This window comes from Diadema antillarum, unplaced genomic scaffold, assembly GCF_040938485.1.
Source record: "Diadema antillarum isolate AM-2024a unplaced genomic scaffold, OU_Dant_1.0 seq00000050_RagTag, whole genome shotgun sequence".
NCBI classification, from domain to species: domain Eukaryota; kingdom Metazoa; phylum Echinodermata; class Echinoidea; order Diadematoida; family Diadematidae; genus Diadema; species Diadema antillarum.
Window position 1 is genome coordinate 367,253 of NW_027271159.1, and position 21,191 is coordinate 388,443.

Here is a 21,191-nt window from a genome sequence, read left to right on the forward strand (position 1 = left end):
TTTTGAGTTGATGTCCTCTTGTGCTCTGGTGTGTGTAGCAAGTTGAAAGATTTCTGTCGGGTTAATTCTGTCTATGTTGTTGAAGATTCTGTAGGTTTGAATTAGGTCTGCTCTTCTGCGTCTATCTTCTCGTGTAGTGAGATGGAGTTTATGGAGTCTTTCTTCATATGGGAGGTGATGTCTAATGCTTGGGGTAAGTTTGGTAGTTCTTCTCTGCAGTCCTTCCAGCAATTTGATGTTACCGAAGTGAGTTGTTCAAATCAAAGTTGTTCGGAAAATTACAGTCTAGAGAGGGCGGCGAGTGGAAACTGCTGCGAGGTAGGAGCACAGGACTTGCATTCGCTGAGTAGATTTCGAAAACCAAGGAAATGTTTGTATTATTATAATTATATGCATGTCATGCCTAGTAGTAATTCCAGCACTGTGCACTCAAGTTGAATTCAGTAAGACGACTTTTGATGACATAGTATTATCGGGGATATCGGGAATTGAAGGAATGAGAAGGAATTGAGTTGATGTAGAAAGCTGAAGGAATTGACGTGACATGACATGTTGTAGCACAGTCGATGCTTGTTTATCAAGGAGCTTGGAAGCTCCTTGTATTATGTAACAAATAGTTCTTTAGCATTTCATTTAGATAGCATCCTATCAATGTCTATAATTGAGCTCTTGAGGGAAGGAGGCAGGTAGATACCTCCTTGGTCGAGTCTTTCGACGTTTACGTTCGGAACATGCGGTTGACCATTGTAGCTTCATGGGTTGACCAACATGAGGTTCCAGTGTGTACAGTCATACCCCTGCACGAGACCACATACCGACTGACTTCCAGTTCTCCGAGGGAAACGGAAACAAGCACGTGATAATGGCTTGGAATCCCGTCAAAATCGCAGGATTTCTGGCGTTGTTATTGCAGTTCAACCAATGACCTGGCGAACTGAGAGCTCAGGTAGAAGTGCAAGCGGTGTGTGTGTGTGTGTGTATGTGTTTGAAGGTTCTTGCCGTGTGCGTGAAATGTGTTCTGTGCGTGTGTATATGTGTGTTCTTTGCGTGTTTTTGTCCACGCCTGTATTGTTGATGAGTCCTTGGTTGAAACCACGGAGGTACCTCCATGGTTGAAACACACAGGAGGCACTTTTCTGTCTTCGTGGACAAGACAAGATGTATCCTTAACCCAGATCTCATGGCACTGGACCATCTATTATGCTTCCCTCCTTGCTTTGTTTTGTTTTGTCTGGGTTCTTTGGCACTGCAATTGGTAGGATTTCAGCAAGGAAGTGATCACCTGTTTCCTACAGAACAGTTCATCATTGAAAACAAACATCGTTTAAATAGTAACCTGTGTTAGTTCATTGCTCCCCCTTTGAGGTGGTTCGTGAACATCATTTGTTGCTTCCAAGATCTTTAACTCTGTCCACATTTCTTGACCGTTGTTACATATTAGTAGGTCATCCCGTTAATCCGCAAATTTATTCATCATAGCTGCCAAGAAATCAAGAGGCTGTTTAATGGCAAAAGAAACACTAAAGCCTTACATTCGATTGCACATCTACTCGTTTACAGCCAACCAAGATGACAAACCAGTCAACATCTTCCAGTCAGCATCATCTCCATGCAATATGACAATGTTCGGTGATGACCAAGTACAATTTGTATATGGAAAACGATGTACTGAAATTGATATAACAGTTATCTTTACTGTTATTTTGGTTATTGTTTAGTATTTTCAACACAACAACAACAACAACAGCATCACCAAATGATGATTATGTGCTGAAAGGGGTCTTGCTCAGAGGGAAAGAATGTAGTGAGGGTGGGAAGAGAAAGATAAGAAATCTCTGTCATCAAATTCAAACATTTTTTTTTTTCGGACGTAAGTCGCAAAAGCTGAATTTCGAGTGGTTGAAAACCAGGTTGTGTTAGAATTTTCATACGTGCTACAGTGTAATAATTACGATGAAAACAACCTCAGAACCTCAGCAAATATGCAGAAGTAAGTTGTTGGACAGTATGGAGACGGGGGGGGGGGGGAGTATAAGAGGGATAGAAATATGCCGGTGGTGTCGCACTAAAAATAATAATGAGAGTGATAATGTTAGTGAATGTAATCGTGTTGATATAGGTGTGGTGTTCTGTTTCTCATGTAGTAGTAATTCATGAATTCTTCTGCAGAGGTTGATGTCAGAGGCCACTTAGCACATAGGTGAAATGCTGATTGACTGGACCGTGGTGTTTTTTATGCGTGGGCGTCTTTCATCGAGAAATTCTTGCTTATTTACGTCTTTACGAGCAGGTAGGCCATGGGACGGCAAAGACCCGCTTGCTTTCAGCGTAAAAAAGTAGGATTTATTATGACCCCGGGCCCAGATCAAAGGAATGTTGTAATGTCAGCATGATGAGTAATAAGGAACGGTATTGTACCTCTCTTCCGTGCTATTGCATGGTCTATCAGTAGGTGCGGAACACTTGGCATTGTACACTGGTCCATCCGTGTTCAAAAGGTACTGTAGTTGATTTGTCCTTTAAATGGTTGACCAGAACCCTCTTCAGTGTTTACTTTGATGTTACCGGTTCGATATTACCGTGTATTGCAACAATTAAATGTTGAACTGCAACAGTATTCGGTCCAGAAAAGAGCATATTGAGATGAGAAATAGCCTCTCTTCCTTGTAGCCCATATATGACTGCTGAAATCAACACAAAGGTTCAGGTTATCGTCAAAACTAAATTGACAAACCCAGCCTGAATCTGATGTAGACATTGACGTATTGAAGTTGCCATTTTTATGACATTGTGAAGGGAAAAGCGCACAGGTCTGTAACCCTATTACATTTTGTACTGTCTTGATTGAATGGCATGCGTGTGCATATAATGTGTGTGCTACTTCCATGGTAAAACCATGTAGCGGAGATATACCTCCAGGCACAGGGAGGTGGGGCTCCCCCAATATCCCTGTTACCTCCTTGCTATACCATTGAGGTACTAGGCTCGCCTAGTATATCTCCTTGAGTGCGGAGGTGGAAGGGTTATTCATAATGATGCCGATCCCTGGTGGTTCCCATCAGCAGCCGACTGGCACACGGCGTCTACGAATAAAATGAAACAAAATCGCGTTTTTGTATGACCTCATCACGGCCTTGAATTGAATCGTAACACAATCTCCATGTACTCTACTAGCATTCTGGTCACCTCCTCTGCCAGAAAATATAGGGTCCTATGCATAAATGCACACAATAAGAACGTAGCACACAACATGACCAAGCACTCTGCAATTCCATCAACAAACTGAGGACGCGGGCGGGACTAAATTCTCGCGTCCTTCTGTATATCTTCAGGGTTCTTACTGTGAGCTGTACGCCGTCCACATCTGTCACTGCTATTGGCAACCTGTTAGTATACCATTTCAATGGCATTTCGAGATGGCGGTCTTGAGGGGAAGAGGGGGAGGAGGTGGTCATTGTACAGATTATGTCTACAAATACCTGTCTTTTCTGTGGTGTTTGTGGTACCTTCGCAACGTGCAAGACATTCCTGACATGTTCTTGGAAACATGGTCACGTGATGAACAGAAGGAAGCAAGCAAGATGCAGTTTTTATCTGATGCAAGACAAGAATCGGAAACGCACTTTGCGATTTGGTTTCTTTTTGGTCTCTTTCTTCGATAGTAGTACTCGTTGAAGTGTTGCTTTAGGGCTTCATTAGGTCGATCCGCATCAACTTTTTTCTAGAGACAGCATACTTTCAAGACCCCGAAGTTTCGCGGTAATGTGAACAGCCTAATAGTGTCTCATCCAAGATATTAATTGTTTGGAAACTGCAGCCTTACGAAGACGCATTTTTTTTCTTTGATTTTGTCATGAAAATTTGTGAAAATGATAAAGACTAACACTTGCCTTTGAATTTGCAAATTATATTTTGTGAACCTGCAGATTGAGTTGCATCAATCTGAACGCTATCCTCAGCGCACGCCTTCTAGTTTTATCTGCTCCTGAAATATTCAGTAACGCGGAATGCACAAGCAGAAACAAAATTTCTTCGGTTATAACCACAATTAGGTCCTACTTTTGAGAGTGGCGATTATTTTTGTTGAAAAGCGTCAATACTCGTATAAGTATGTGGGTCTATTACGGTCTTTTTGATCCCTAAAGAATTGGTCAAAAACCGTGTAAACGAAAGGTGTAGGCCTAAATGCTTCTTATGACATTCATTTTTTTTTTGCACCTGTACTCCGTGGCTTCGGACTTCCCCTTAACAGTCGTTTCTCATCCCATTTCAATCTTGCTTTGTTGTTTATAGTAACATCTGTTTTTAGAATAAAAGTTTAAATAGAAAAAAAAGGAGTTGATGGAATCAAACACAATGTGACGAACTCTCCACAATGTTGAAATTTACCAGACATTCTATCAGTGCATGTTTCCCTTTAATTGGGTCACGATGTAAAACCTCATGGTTGGTTTTGTTATATCATAGCATGCAGTACTCTTGTCTGCGAAACAACGAAGTTTGTTATTGGCATGGTTTCACTGTTTTGTTTTGTAGTATTTACACCCACCGTCTACATGTGCCTGTTCCAATTAAGCAGTCCCCCCTTTTACAGCCGTCGAATCACTCTGTAGCATGTACGTGCAGATCCTTGATAAGACGTCATTCATTAGGCGCAAAAATAGAACCTACACTTCCACCCCCAACGTCGAAATCACGTCAAGTTCATAAGTTTGTCTTGACGTGACACAGTTAAGCGCGCCTACGGTGTCTGATTATTACGAACCCATAACATTCTCTTGCGAGATGCTTCGCCCACTTATACTCCCGTTATATCAAGTGTGTGGAGACAGATGAAATTACTTTATCAATCAGGGATTTATAATATCGAATTACCTAATAAATTGAAGATTTTCCCCTCCGTATACTGTCAGTGCAGAGACTGAGCCAATATTTCACAAGTCATCCCCTCATTCTGTCTAGCCCGTGCGGAGATTCCCACAGATGTCTATACAGAAGGGCGCACCCCACGTTCCTGAGAGGAAAAGGTGCACATCCGCACACTTAATTGTGTTTGGATTTGCATCGGGAAACATGAATGTGCGTGACTCTCAATGCGTCCACACGACCCGAAATTCAGCTTTTCATAATATCATGCAGGCGACGTGATTATATAGCCCAATTCTACCCCGTATTCAAGTTGACCTAAAAACATAAAGAGTAAACTCAGACGAACAAAATGGTGACAGTTTCATTGAAATAAGCCATGATATAAGAAAGTTATGGGATTTAAGACTTTCACGTTTCCAACGAATATATGATATTGTTCGCAAACAAAGAATCAAATTTAATACTTCATTATCTCACAATTCTCTAGTCGGTGCACACACATAGGCCTAAATATTAAAAAAATCATGTTTTGGTCAATAAATCAAAACAATACAGTTGCATAACCAGCTTGATAGTCATCATTGTTGTTAGGTTATTCAAGGTTTTACAATAACGTGATGCGAAAGATACTCTTATTAGTGATATCATACGAAAGAAAAGATCGTATGCTCAGGTGTATGGAAGACTTACGAGGAAATGATATCATTGCCCCCATCTAATTTGCATGATTGATTGCTACGACTGCCCCTTTTTGAGAAATCAAGAGAAATATAAACATTTAGTAGCCTCCTTACTGTAGCCTTGTGTAGATTCAAGTTTGAAGAAAATGTGCACTGTAACAGTAAACACCTGTTAAAATTAATGCAAATCAACCTCGGAGTGAAGAGCACACACCTTATCCTCGTCATTTGCCGGCTGCACCGCATAGTCGGGCCTGTTTGGATTTGGCTGAAATAGGTTAGAATTTGACTTTGATCACAAGATTTGAAACATCAAAAACAAATAGGCTTTTACGTAAGGATAACGGGATACGGATTTAGGTGACTTGTGTAAACATTTGCGAGGATTTTATGTCATGTAGAGATATCGCTTTTTGATGGGTACGTGCACTTCCTCAGAACATAACAGTAACTCATTTTCCAGGACAGAAATAAACTCGGTAGAATTTCATTTATACACACACCTGTACAACACGAGCTGGGTACCACTATTTGATGCTCTGTTGAAAAATGATGCAATAGTTGAATTGAATTGAAATGAAATGAACTGAGTTGAGAGTCAGCTAACTATGAAATTATTGCCGCATTATTGTGGCATTGCAGGTTAATTCTTTCTATATATGATTGTGGGCTTTCAATGAAGATCTCGTCCGCTCTTGCCTGAACTAGAATCGTCCATTCGTCACAGCATTGAACCTTTATTGAAGTAGCATGGTTATGTCATTGAATCTTTTTTAAAGAGGTTGATGTCAGGTGGAGATCTGACTATAAACATAACATGACACCCTCTGCCCCTATCGTTTTCGATGATCTATCCCTTACCCACAGGAACTTTCTCTGAGTTGAAATGTTGTGTGCGCTTATTCATATGAATGGGAGTTGTTGTTTTTTCATTTATGTATACTTTGTACTTGCGAGAATGGCGTCCCAGGGGAAGAGGATTGAGCTGCGCGAGCTCAGCAACTCCTCAAATTCTTGAAAATAGGTTCACTTTTTATAACACATTCCTCGTAAATGTGTGTAGTGTGTAATCGGCAGCAAGTTCTATCAAACCCCTTTCCCTTTTTTATATTATACACGAGCAAAGGTGAAGAGTTCTCTGCTATCGACGTCACAACCACGTGACCTATATGAGGTTACCGTAGGACGAAAAGTCAGATCATGTTATTGGCCGTTAATCTAGCAGTAACGTAACCTATTAAACCTCTCTTATTGGTTTATTTTACTTTCCGCTCTATATACGTCGAAACAACTCTCCTCTTGAGACACTTCATTTGAGGCTAAAGTCTTCCTTTAAGTTTAAACAGTTTCACGTGAAACGTGATCCTCACACGGAGCCTGACCTATTTAACGTCCTACCTCTCAACCCCAAGTTCGACCTTCATTCCCAATGTATACATTTAACAGGATCAGTTGGATCGGACATGTGGAAACATTTTGCAGTTGCCAATAAAATGTTATTTCTTGGGGAGAAATGTGAGAATTCTCTCAGCGTAGGAAATGCTAAAGGAGAGATAGGAGTGTGCACAAGGTTGCACTGGCACGTGCAATGTCTGGGAGCGCGTTGAGGATAGGAGGAAGGAGAGAGAGAGAGAGAGAGAGAGAGAGAGAGAGAGAAGGGATCATGGAGAAGATGAATAGGAGGTGGAGAATGGCCTTGCTGGTGTCTGCTGTACAGAAATAATTGGAGATAGAGATATGAAAGAAGACGAAGCCGTTGAAAGAGACTTTGCACAGTTGAATTAGACATTTTGTGAAGCCAACAAGGAAGTTACGACCCCCCATCCCTTTCCTTGACTAGACGAGACTTCTTCAAAAGTTAAATAAATCAGTGTCAGCGTAAATTACTGATATTGTTGTTGTCCCTTTGGATCCAGCGAGGGCTACTGTCGGGGTGTTAATTGCTCGCATGTATCCTGATGTACTTGGCGATATTAGCTTGTTCGGTTTTGTTGACCTATAATCAACCGACATCTTTCATCTTGATAGGGCGCCCGCACACCCCTAATCCAGGTCCGCGCGAGGCCAGGCAAGCCATGATTCACAATCTCGTTGAAAGAGACAGACACGCTGCACCTTTACGGGCACATGTAGGGGGGGAAATGAATATGAAAAGATGTTTGATAAAGGTTTGATGAAGGTCTCTCTAATCTTCGTTACCGAGAATTTCTACCTGGCGACAGTGACAAGTGGCGGAGCTCAGTCATGAGAAAGGGGTCGCGGCTGTTTCTCCAAATATTCGAAGAGGGGGAAAAAGGAAAACCGTGTGTATTGCGAATTCTATAATAGATGCCTAACACAACTAAGCGTTAGATAACAACTAAAGAACTTCATGCTACTTACGTTGACCAACGGAGAGCCACCACTTACCCGAGACCCCCCCACACACACACACATGATTATACATTCAATCTCTCAGGGCTAAATAAAATATTATACAATCAATGACGGAAGTGAATACTGACATTTGGTGTCTTGAATTTGTCAACGCTGTAGTCTGACTTTCTCTCATGTAGATTAGTTCTCCCTATTTATCACCAATCCTCCCCTCATAAAATTGCTCTTAATATACTCGACAATGCTAAAAATAATCCAGTAATCAGCTATTAGGAGGCAATCAGATGAAAACATGTGATGAAAGCTGCAGTATCAGAGGACATTATGAATATTATATTAAGATTAATGCCATTTTCCTGTAGATTTAATAACCAAACCTGTGTAGGCCTATACCAGTTCTGTCAAATATCTGAATGATTGGGGGGGGGGGGGTGTCACAGATGAATTGTGAACATTTGTCTATTATGGTTGCTTTATATCTTTATTAGAGAATCTATATAGCAACAAGGGATTTGAAGAATGTTCTAGATTGATTGCATGAAACATGTTTACACGATTTACATGATTGTTTGGTATATTATCTCTTGGAATCTGCAACAGACACCTGCGCAAGTACTTTCACGAGTATATCGACCACATTTCTGTTCGCTTTTCCGGATGTACATCAGTAACAACAGACAGACACAGGTAATCTTGCAGGGATTCCGGAATTGTCCCTTTCGATTCGAATACGCATCAGATTGTTCAGAAATCGACTCTCCAGTCAACAACCATCCACTGTTAAACCAGGGACATGTGAGCACTGTAAGTTGTTCGCGAAATCCTTCCAACGAACCTGAAGTTGCGAATTGTCTCACGATTCCGTGCAGCCTAGTCATCTAATGCCACCAGTCAAAGCTAATTTTTCTCCGGACCAGTTGACGACCAGATAATTTTCAAGAACTATTCTCATGATCATCATCATCAGCAGCAGCAGCAGCAACATCCTCCTCTCTTTGCCTTTTTTTGTGTGCTCCTTCCGTCGCCCCTCCCCTTTCCCATCTTCTTCTTTCTCCTAGTATGCATTATGAAAAAGTGATTGCAATACAATAAAAACTGTCGTGCTACATTCGAAATTTTGCTGCGAAGATGTGCAAACTTTATCGTGATTTGACCATTTTTCGTTAGTCCTTGAGTTGTTTATTAGTCTCAATGGTTCAGCCATCTGTACTGCAGTGTAACTATATACGTAGATGATGTCAGAGGTATATGAATGACATGTAATGATCCCGAGAGGATTTACCAGCTCAGAATTATGACTTTGAATTGAGTTGAGTTGAGTTAAGCTGAGTTGAGTTAAGCTGAGTTGAGTTGATTTGAGTTAAATTGAACTGAATTGAATTGAACTGAATTGAATTGAATTGAGTAGAGGTGAGCTGAGTTGATTTGATTTGATTCGATTTTGGTGGATCGATTTTCATTTTGTCTTTCTCGACATCTAGAGTACGCGGAACTTTTATCTTTACATTGCGAACGAGGAACATCATCATGTACTTCTCATCATCACGCAGCCCAAGCAAGACATAAAAATTTTGCGCAATTCGGTTATCCCAGTGAGGTATCACATACCTCCTTAGCTATCCGTACGAGTTGAAACTGAGTTCTTGTTGGTCCGCCTATTATAGCGAGCTCGTCTCTCTTCGTCTGTTAACATGAGACATCGAATCTAAAAAGGTCAGACGGAACGAAGCGTTGATAGATTTAAAAAGAAAAGAATAACAGTGATCCAACTGTATAACCTTCAAAGGAAATCAATATCTCTTTGCAATGCGATTCAAAGATCCAGGACAAATGTTGAAGAAAAAAGGAGCACGTGCCACACTTTCACGCGACCTGCCAGTGACCATGATATCAGTTGGCCACGTGAGTAAACTGTAGTTACGGCCTCACTCTACTTCCATTTTCCAACCACATGAAATGAAAAGACATCAAGAAAGCATTCAAATGGGATATTAGAATTTATCACCTCGACTCTACGTAATCATTTTCGCGAATATAACTGTGATGATAAATCAGGAAAGTGTGCCATTAAAGATAAAGGCAGCAGAACCTTCAACTGTAGGTGGTCCTCAGACAATTTCAATCAGGTGGGGAACCCTTGACCAGAAAAGTTGCCCTAATGCTTGATAATTAATTTATCGCCCAATACCAAAAATGATTGACCACAGATATATTTATTGCCAAAGAAAAATGGAAAACTATTTTTGGATACATTTGGCACATCGTGCTTCCTCCTCTTAATTTTCAACGACCTTTCTTTTTGTTGTTGTTGTTGTTTTGAAATGAGATTGAGCTGAAATTACAGCTCAGTTTTGCAATGAGTAACTTCATATCATTCTCACCTTGCGAAGGTCCAATCCAATTTAGGCCAGTGTTTAAGACCAACTTCTGCACTTGCATGCCGCCTATGTCATTCTAATCGTCAATCAGAACACATACGCTGTTTTGGACTCTTTAGGACAAATTGAATGCGCTAGATGCGTTTTCCAGTGGCTTCCATTTTGTTATAATGATAACATAATAATGATGATGATGGTAATAGTAATAATGATAATGTAATAATAATAATAATAATAAAAATAATAATAATAGTAATAATGATAATGATAATGATAATAATAATAATCATGATAATAATGATAATGATAATGGTAATGATAATGATAAGAATAATGATGCGTTTTCCAGTGGCTTCCATTTTGTAATAATGATAACATAATAATGATGATGATGATAATAATAATGACAATAATAATAATAATAGTAATAATAATAATAATGATAACAATAATAATGATAATGATTTCAATAATGATAATAAAAATGATGATAATAGTAATCGTGATAACAATGATAATAATAATGGTAATAATAACAATACATTTATATCGCGCATTTCCCATATACGTACATGGTCAAATGCGCTTTACCATTGAATTATTAATATTAATGAAACAAGTGAATTGTTAGATGTTTTTTTATTTTGAAGATGAAGATATATTGCTAGCTGGCGAGAGTTTGGGGTAGATGATTCCACAGTTTGGGAGCAGCATATTACGTAACACACTCATAGTTTGGTGATGAGTGAGAAGACTACTCGTATACTTTACAACATTTGTATCATTTGAAAAGAAATTCGACTCTACTTTTTTTTCTTTTTTTTGGTGCAAATCAATTTAATTCACCTTCTCTGCCTTTCCTCTTAGTAATCGAACAAGTGAACTTTGAATAATTATGTCTACAAGGGAAGTGTTGACAAAATAATCAATAGACCAATGTTAATGTATATCAATAATGATTTTCAGAGGTACTAGTAATTCATCATGTGTCAAAGCGCTCCCCCCCCCTCCCCCCTCCCCCCCCCCTCCCCCCACCTCTTGAGCATGTCCTTCAATCGTGTTTGTCATGGCATGAAGGTAGCATACACGAGTATGACTCATGGTCCGCGGGGATCTCCCGCAGCCCTGGTCACATCTAGCAATAATGACGTTTTTGTCATATATACTCAATATCGATATGCGAAGACAGTGAACGAGTATTGGAGAAGAGAGACAGACAGACGGACAGATCAACACTCAGACAGAAAGCGAGCGAGGAAAAGAAAGAGATGCTTTCTTAGAAAATAAAGGGGACGCGTGCTGCGGATTTGCAGGTCAATAGCTGGACATTTCGATCAGGATTTCCAAGAAGGAAAGAACAGTGTAATTTGACCGGATTTACACTCACTGAGTTTGAATTCCATGAAAGAAAGGGCTGTGTAATTTGGCGATACTTTTCAGCATCACCTTTCCCCGAAGTCAAATTCAAAACAGACTTTCCCTTTCTTTTTGTTTCTTTTTGTTTGTGTTTTTGTTTTGTTTTTTGTTAGCGCCAACTGCCAAGGAAAAATATTAATTATTTTTTTCCTCATCCTGTTTTTCCGGAATTTTGTGTGGCTTGCTCATGTGGGACGTCCAAATATTTGTGAAGTAGTCATGACATATCATTCCACTCTTTTTTTTTTTCAACTCCCCCTCTTTCTTCTTCTACCCCCCCCCCCCTTCTAGTTCTCTCTCTCACCATCCCTCCACTCCTACTTTCCTGATTATCCTCGACGTATGTTCACAACTTCTGTATACTGTCAGACATGCAACGGGAAGGAAGCCGAGTTTGTGAATTGCACGTACTTTGGTGGGCTATATTTCGAAGCGCCGGATCATGTTATTCTCATTTTATGAATGTCGTAGTTTCGATGAGCATTTGCTTTTTATTTTTTTTCCTTGAATTTGTCACGCATGTTGGATTGTATGCGTACCTATCGCATTGCGGTACGTGCAAGATGCATCGAATTCGAGTATTTTCAAGCCGATTTTCGAGTCCTTTATTTTTTGTGACATTTTATGACAAGGATTGACACATCAGAGCCTTTCTCTTATAACAATTTTACATACATTCATGTGGAATACTAGTACATGGAAATCTCTTTTAAAGTTAAAAACAAGATGGTATGTTGTTTCGTTATTCTGAAGGTTCGGTAACCCGAAAATAAAACGATGTTCGCTGTTCCGAAGGCTTGTAATTCCGAAAATGAAATAGGAAATGTTCTTCCGGAGGTTCGTTAATCCGAAAATGAATTAAGGTTCGTAAATCCGAAAATGAATTAAGGTTCGTAAATCCGAAAATGAAATAAACCTCATTTAGTGGCAAAATACGGTGTTATTTATTACACAAGTTGTAGGATATTACGCAATGTGGACTCGCACACACACACTGACACACACACACCCTCACACACACACACACACACACACACACACACACACACACACACGCACACACACACACCCATACACATACACGCTAGACATGTACAAAAACACACACAAACGTCATTGACGAACTGGAATACTGTGTAATCTGTAACTATTACTGATGAAAAAAGGAGTATTTTCCATTCCCTTCTTAATGTCACCCTTCTCGTCTACCACTTCATCATCAAAATGAGATATGCAAATTAGTTTAAGAGGTCACTCAAAAGGAAAAAATAAATTCAAATTTTAGGATTAACGAATCTTCGGAATAACGAAACGAACCTTACGTCAGTTTTGGATTAACGAAAAATTGGAATAACGAACATCACCCGTTTCTTTTGTCTCTAAGTACATCTTATAGCGAATGTGTGTGTTTCGGAATAATGAACCTTACTTCATTTGCGGATTTACAAATTTACAGGATTAACGAACATCATCCGTTTCTTTTCAATTCAATTCAATAGTTTGTTTATTTCCATCATCAAAAAGGAAAAAGAAAACATGATTCAAAGCGGTTTTGAATACAAAAAAAAAAAAATCTAATGCTTGGCAATTCTTTTGCCGAGCATTAAACGTGATACTAATATGCAAGCTGTCATGTGTAAGGGTAAGTTCTCAGATATTTGTGGATTCAGCGAATGTACGAAGATCGGGAAAACGCTCAGAAAAACAGAAATTTGTCGCAGTATAGTAGAACAATACGACAGCAACAGGAGGAATTTCCGAAAACTTTTTATTCTTCGCGTACATTGAATGATCATTGTCTTAATCAAGCTCCTCCAAATGTATAAAGAATGAAATTCGATTCAGCAGAAGATCACGGAAACATTTGACTTTCCTGTAAGAAAAAAAAAACTGAAGCTAAAACTCTGCACTGCTTCTTTTCTCGTTACTGCGGTGACATTGCGAAGTGTTGAAGAGTCAGAGGGAAGCACACTGAAAGCAACTGAAAATATCGTAACTTTTGAACGGATGTTATCCGATTTTCCTGAAGCTTTCGTTGAGCGTTTTACTATTCTTTGTACATTTGCTGAAACAATACATACGTTTTGTGAAAACTTTCCCATCGAAAGTTCCTGTCTCACCTTTTAGTGAAAGACTCTCGAAAGTATAAGGTAAATATAGAAAAACACAGAGCTTTAGTGTAATGATTTACGATACATATTTGATACCGTCGCTTTATGCATTTATATACGCCGTCAACATTAGAAAAATCATGAAACTCCTTGGAAAAATCCGCATAAACAATTAGCCGCGCTGCGTTCCCTTTGAAGGGAGAGCCCAACATCTATGTTATGGTGTACTTCCAGACTATGAGGATGTTCCCCTCTATTTATATCCGTATCATGTATAATCTAATTAATTTGTCACCTTGAGACAGGACGTAGCCTTTGATGTGTCCTGCCCTCGACGTGAAAACAAAATGGAGGGAGGATAGAGGGGGATACTGTCCTGCGTTGGCTAGACATGTATAAGGATGGGGAGATGTTCGTTATTCTGAAGGCTCCTTAATCCGAAAATGAAATTAAGTTCGTTATTCCGAGAAAAAAAAATACAGTGCGTGGTAACGAACCTTCGGAATATCGAACTTCGATTCATTTTCGGAATAACGAACCTTCAGAATAACGTGCCTTCGGATTAACGAACCTTCAGAATAACGTGCCTTCGGAATAACGAACTGTAACCGAAAGAATGATTGGTAGACGGTGAAAGTCCTCGAAATCCAATTGTAGAGACGTACATACATAGCATGGAGAATTGACAAGGTCGAAATGAGGAGTGAAAATGCAGTTGATAGATGGACACAGAATTTGAATTCTCAAACATATCGTTGGCTATCTGATAATCATCATGATAATCATGTCTCATTCTTACTCTTGTCTTGTCGATTAGAGTGCATCATATTGATTTCTTATGTGTTTCTTTCACACACACACACACACACACACACACACACACATACACACACACACACACACACAAACTTGACAGTTGCCATCGTCAATAGTACATTGCCGATTTGTCTTTTATCAAGGCAAACTTCTGTCTGAAACTACATTTATTATGAACTTATTCAGACACACTATTTAGTACAAATACAGTAATTCAGACTGACTGATGTTTCTCCCAGTCTTTAGTCTGCCCGTCGGGTTCATTGTCACATTTTATTTCCCCACAGGGGGGAGAGAAAGTATCATGTAAACACATTTTACCGGAGTCGTGGGGCTTGCAAGTAATAGGGGACATTCTCTATCGCGATATGTATGTGAGAGCGCGCCACCTCTGTCTCAACATGGTCCTGTGTTGTGCGGTAACATGCCCCTCGACGATCGCATCTGGTCATCAAAACTCGAATGGGGCATTCAGCGTGGAAAAAAAAAGAGAAAGAAAAAAAAGCCCATGTTTCAGACGGGCGAATACCAGGCAAATCGTGACAGGTCGTGAGGCTACGGCAGACGATGGAAAGGCCTTCTTCGTCCATGAGTTCGCGGGTTAACGAATCGCCATGGTGTCAGAGGTAACGGCGATTTAAGTCACGGCGCGTTTTTCATCGCGCTTCGCAGCCGTCCGTCATGAATGTGAAATCAGGAGAGGTTCCTTCTCCGTGACTTCTAATGAGCTCAAATAGTTTTGACTCTCTTCTTTTTTTTTCTCAATAAGCTTTCAGCTCACAATTAGTGGAGAGGGACACTAGACGAGAAACCTGACCTTTCAGCATATGATGCGGTAAATTAGCAACGATCAGTAAATCTTGTGCGTGACAAATAATCGTTGGAATGGTATCATTGTGCTGAGTCATGAGTGATTTTGATTGCGACTTGCTGACAGTCCAAGGGAGGGCTAATCAACGATGATAGAAGCTATCCTTAGCATTCCACAAATTCTATTTAGAGGGAAATTGGCAACCTTTTAAAGGTTCATTACTTGGACTCCTTCGAGAATTGATCTCCAAGCCCAATGTGAAAGAAACGTCTCGCCCTTTCTCCTACTACTATTTCTGATCAGAGGCTTCGCGCTGATGTTTTTTTTTTTGTGTGTGTGGATCTAGTTATATAGACGAATTTAAATTGACCGAGATTCTTACGAGGTGTGTAGCTGTTTAGGCCCCAACCCTAAACCCCAAAAATGTCAGCGTCCTTTTTTTTAAGCATTGCATGTTTACTCCAGTGCGTGGTAATCTAGATTTGGTTTTGATTCTACCCCAATAAAGCATTAGATTGGTCATTAATGGTGACATACAGACAAAAATGACGATGCGCTCGCAATGAAAATGCCTTTCCGTACAGTCGTAAACTTGTCGAACCATACTTCTGTTTTCACAACGTTGTGTTTGTCGACTGTGGACGTACAGCTATTTCCCTCCGCCATGACACCCCCATCACCCCACCCCATCCGACAACGGTATTACCCAGCATATGGAATCTGACAATGCACACGCCCACTCACCGGATTTGACGGGAGGAAATGATTTTCCTATCATTCGTGAATATCTCACAAACTTTGTAAAATATCCCGCCTCAAGAGACGGCAATGTTAACTCCACTTGCCGTATTTCTGTGACCCTAAGACTCCTGCAACTCTCTGACTACCCATCTCCTCCTTATTGATGATGGCGGGGCCGGGGGGGGGGGGGGGGAGGGGGAGGGGAGGGAATCGCAAGACGTTGCCAAAGTACGACATCAATATTCTTGACATGACAAGAGCTGGGATCAAAGTAGGGCTGATCATCATGTTGTCGACGATCATGTACAGTTCTGTGCGGAAGAAGTGAAATGAGATGTCTCGATTATCGACAGGTGTTTAACTCAATTACAAGTTGAACGTGCAAGACTTGCAAGTAAAGATGAAAATTTATGTATATTGGAAAGGTTTTTCAAAGTTCTGTGTAACAGAGAGTTGAATTGAATGTATTGTCTGAATATGATTTGTGAACATTTGTATTGATTATTCATACTGAATATTTCTTGAAGTGAAAAAATGTCTACCGGGTACAGGTTGATTCAGATAGAGCACAATCGAACATTAATGTGTGCCGACGTTTTATTTGAACCTCACGAAAGACGAGAAAACCGTGGAATTTTTAGGTTAAACTTGTTTTCACAATACAATAAAATCATTCGTGACATTAAGTATTAGGCAAGGAGAAGATTGTCATATCCTAATAACTGTCCCATTGGTGTGAACAATCTTATAAATTCATTCTCTTTGTCAGAACTCTTGCCTCCTCCCCTTTCCGAATGTCAATATTACTTTATGAATCACCTTGTGTTTGCATTCTTGCGTTGCAACTGATATCATTCTTATTTTTTTAAAATCTATATTTAGACTTCAACAGCCGTCTTGTTTCATGGCCAATTTCACCGGCACTCCTGTCATATTGTTTATGTGATTATGCTCTATTTATCCGAATCAACTTTTAAAGGGATATCCCCGAGCTGTAAAGGTGTAACGTCACATAAATTCTTAGTTGGCTTTCTATTCCGCATTCGTGTGACTGCATGCTTCCCAAGAACACCATACCGTGGATTTGACTGAATGTCGGGATGATGAATTAATACAGGAAGGATTTGTGAATATTTCTTTATAGTAGGCCTATATCGTATCCCCTCATATTTTGTCCTAATATTCACTCACTAAGCTGGCATTTTAAACCGCAGGTACACTGTACTCTATAGAATTTCTATATAGTTGAATATGCCGTGATGTAAGTTGATGGCAAATTGCTCTTTGTGAAGAGATTTGTGTTACTTTTGATATCAAATACAAACCATCACCCTTTGTAGAATTCAGAATTTGGTTCTGACGTTTGTAACTATCTGTGTGTCGAGATAATGAATGTGTCCTGACGTTTTCCTCCTTTGCAATAAAAAGGCGACTCTTTTCGGAGGAGAGAAAAATGAGCGGGAAGATGAAGAAAACTAGGTGAAACTTCACATAGTTTTGCTTGCCTTGTTCTCTGTTCCCGAAGAATGTGATATGTATATGTTTTTTGAGAAAAAGGAAATAAAATATGAATTGAATTGAATTGAATTGAATTGAATTGAATTGAATTGAATTGAATTGAATTGAATTGAATTGAAATGAATTGAATTGAATTGAATTGAATTGAATTGAACAGGAACAAGAAGAAGGAAAAGAAGAAAATGGAGCAATAAGGAAATTAAGAGAACTGGAGAAGGAAAGTAAAAGAACTGGAAGAGGACACAACATTTTACTACAGAAGTAGAAATATAAGTGAATAAAGAAAATAAGTGTGGATGGAAAAATCATAAAAACGTTGGAGAGAATGATGTGATATTCTCTTAAAGCAATGAGTCTCGACATTTTCTCACCGTTTCTCTTTTCCATGCGATGTACAGGAGCAAGTTGGATGTTGTAGCTTTCATCAGCGTCATTAATCCTCTCCGTGCTGGGAAGTCCAGACAAGATGCTGCGGTCATCTGTGTTCGTACTCTTGGCATGCGTGGTGGTGACAGTCCTCGCCCAGAATGGTGTCATCAACGGGTAAGATTGTCAACACATAAGGAGTTGAGCACGATTCATTATTCTTGAATTGTAAGTCTCTTTTACTGATGAATGTGCCTCCTCTTTACTTTTTCATTTACCTCTGTTTCGGTAGCAGCTTTCTACTTTTTTTTTAATTCCGTCCATGCAATTTTGTTCTACATTTATTTTACTTGTGAATTACTTGCATTACATTTACAAACAACATGTGCAATTAGTCAATGAAAAATTATGTATGATTTTCCCCTTTATTTGAATCAACATGCGCTGATTTGAGAAAGTATTTTCGTGGACGTTTGATACTCGATTTTTGTAAGTGAGTCAGAATAACTCCTGCATAGATAGATCATGGAGCTACTATGTTCTCTGTTAGTAGCTCCATGGATAGATGTAGGCCTATACAATGTAGTAGGTAGTTCGATCGTCTTATGTAGAAAATCTAACTGGCGGTTTTGAATGCAACAACGTATAAAGAGCTGAAGGACTTGACGAACTGACAGCAAACTGCCGTAATCTACGCTAATCTGTCATAAACTTATCCGCCATGATGTGTACCACTTGGGGCTTTTCAAACCACAGACAAATCAGCTGGCCGACATGAGGAGTGCTGGACGTAGAGGTATCCCATTCAAGTTGATCTGATTATTTAGAGCGATCTATTCTAACGGTTATGACAGTTCTGGTGTTGTGGCTGTATAGGCCCTTCTTCAGCTGCCGAACTCATCCGTCAAAATGTCGCATCCTATCTTCTCCCGATGCAAAATGGAAGTCGACAACACGCGCCGCAACCGTGCCACAACTCACATGTGATTGCTTGTCTCATATTGGTGTAAATATTCTCCTAAAGACCGGCATTATTTTTTATCAAAATACTGGCCTATTAGGAAGAAAATTGTCCTTCTGCCAGCCCGGCTTATTGAAACGTAGTTTGATCTGAAATTTGGGTACAAATTGTAGGGTCAATAGGGGCTCTTGATGCAGTGGCATTATGCCATCACAGCCTCGAAGTTTCGGTATCAGCTGTCAGGGTCGAATGAAAAATCATCCACCACCAGAAGATTCAAGAAGTCGCCAGATGAGAAATATGCCTCTTTCCTGCAAGAGAAGTCACACACACACACACACACACACACACACACGCACACACACACACATTTGAAACAGGATCGTCCGCGGGACAGCGAGGGAGTCGCTCGCATCCATTGGTGCTGTCAGTTGTGATGCAACTTGACATTCATCTTCCAAAGAAACGTCAGTGCGCACCTGTTGAATGGCGCACTGATCGGGATTTCGCATTTGTCTCTTCCAATAAGTAGGCGCCATTTATTTCGGCAAAGTCGATATTCGTCGTCTCCCCACGGTATTGAGCAGATTGTTTACATATTGGAACAGAGTGGAGAAAAGGCAGATGGAATCGACTCGCTTTGCCATGGTCCCGTGACGCTTGCTGGTTCAGTCGTGCCAACCATCCTACAGGGCCCATTCAGAGATTCCTGCCAGCTAACATGTGTTCAACAGTTGTTCCGGGAGCTGGGACAATTTAAAACGTTGATTCAAAAAAAGGATTATCGAGGCTCTCTATTAATAAACCTTCTATCTCTTGAGAAACATTCAGACATATAAAAGCGAAAGTTGAAAAGGTCAAGATAAAATTACAATCCTGATAGGGGGTCGAATGACCGTGCGTTTATATCGAGAGTTTGGAGGGAATGTGTGTGCGTGTGTGTGTGTAACGCGGGAGACAGAGATATTCCGTAATCAAGTTCAAGTTCAAGTTCATTTATTTTCATTTCCAACAAACAAAATAATTGGAAGTACAATGAAACATTCGTATAAACAGATGTCAGAAAATCAGTACCACAATGCGATCAACAGAAATAACATTGTAACACAGATACAGGTAAATTTCCAACATAGGTACAAAAAATAACTCGTGTCGCTGTGGTAAATGCATACACAATATTGCTGGAAATGGAGGGGACTGCTAAAAAGCAGAGCTTGTAGAGTGCAGTCCCCTCGTATAAAAAAAACCAAAAAAAAAAAAAACACACTCATATTGTATATTGTATATTGCTATATTATATTATACAACTCATATTGTATATTGCTATATTTTCCAACTCTATTTTGCTATGCAGTTCTAGCTAATTCTACTCATTGTAGTGTAACGTAGTTACGTCAATGTGACATTGGAGTAGATTTTCACTATCATTAATTTCATCAATCGCCTCGTACACAATGGTAGCGCATAATAAATGCAAATAGATACGTAAACGTATTTAGATTCAAAGGTCTAGTTGTAGTATTTTTGTTTTAAATGAAATAAATGGAATGAAATGAAATAGATTGAATGTCCTGACGAGTTTACGTTTACAAAAATATGTCAAAATTTGCTCTTTTAAACACGAGACTAGCTTGGTGTGCTTCATTGTATAGTGATTAATGCCTTTCCCGTCAGAAAGAGTCAGAAAAAAAAGATATGTCACTGCTGAAGATGCAAATACCAGTTTAGGATCAGGGGGCGTGCATGGAGAGGCGTATTCTTGACCTTCACCCCAGGTTTGAGTGACACAGTTTTACCTTCACTGTATAAAACAACTCCTGTCCGCTTTCTGACGGGTCCAGTCCACCAAAGTCTATCGTCACCCACCTGTAATTTCGTCGCATCTTTCACGTGCTTTCTAATTGGTGTCACGACATACGATTGAAATAAAATGTTGTCGCTTTCTGCACTTTGCTTCTAACAGCCACTCCCTCGCTAAAGTTTTCGAGCATACTTCTTTTTCTCCTTCTTCGCTTTCATACAGATGTATAGTTGTATAGGGTTGGAGGTCTTCCCGAGGACTTCTCCAACACTATTCTTGTTATTAAATTAAGACACCACTTGCCACAGAACTTACCTCTTCGTTATCTCACCTCCCTGGTTAAACCA

The 21,191-nt window shown here is 39.8% G+C and overlaps 1 protein-coding gene across 1 annotated transcript in view; it reads left to right on the top strand.

Moving 5' to 3' along the window:
• The window catches only part of LOC139725592 (fibrillin-1-like), a 125,621-nt gene that overhangs the window by 6,062 nt on the left and 98,368 nt on the right, over positions 1-21,191 (top strand). Inside the window, exon 2 of the mRNA XM_071636683.1 lies at positions 18,115-18,259. Within this exon, the coding sequence (XP_071492784.1) occupies positions 18,183-18,259 (77 nt within the window). The 5' untranslated portion in view covers positions 18,115-18,182. The remainder of the gene's footprint in view (positions 1-18,114; positions 18,260-21,191) is intronic.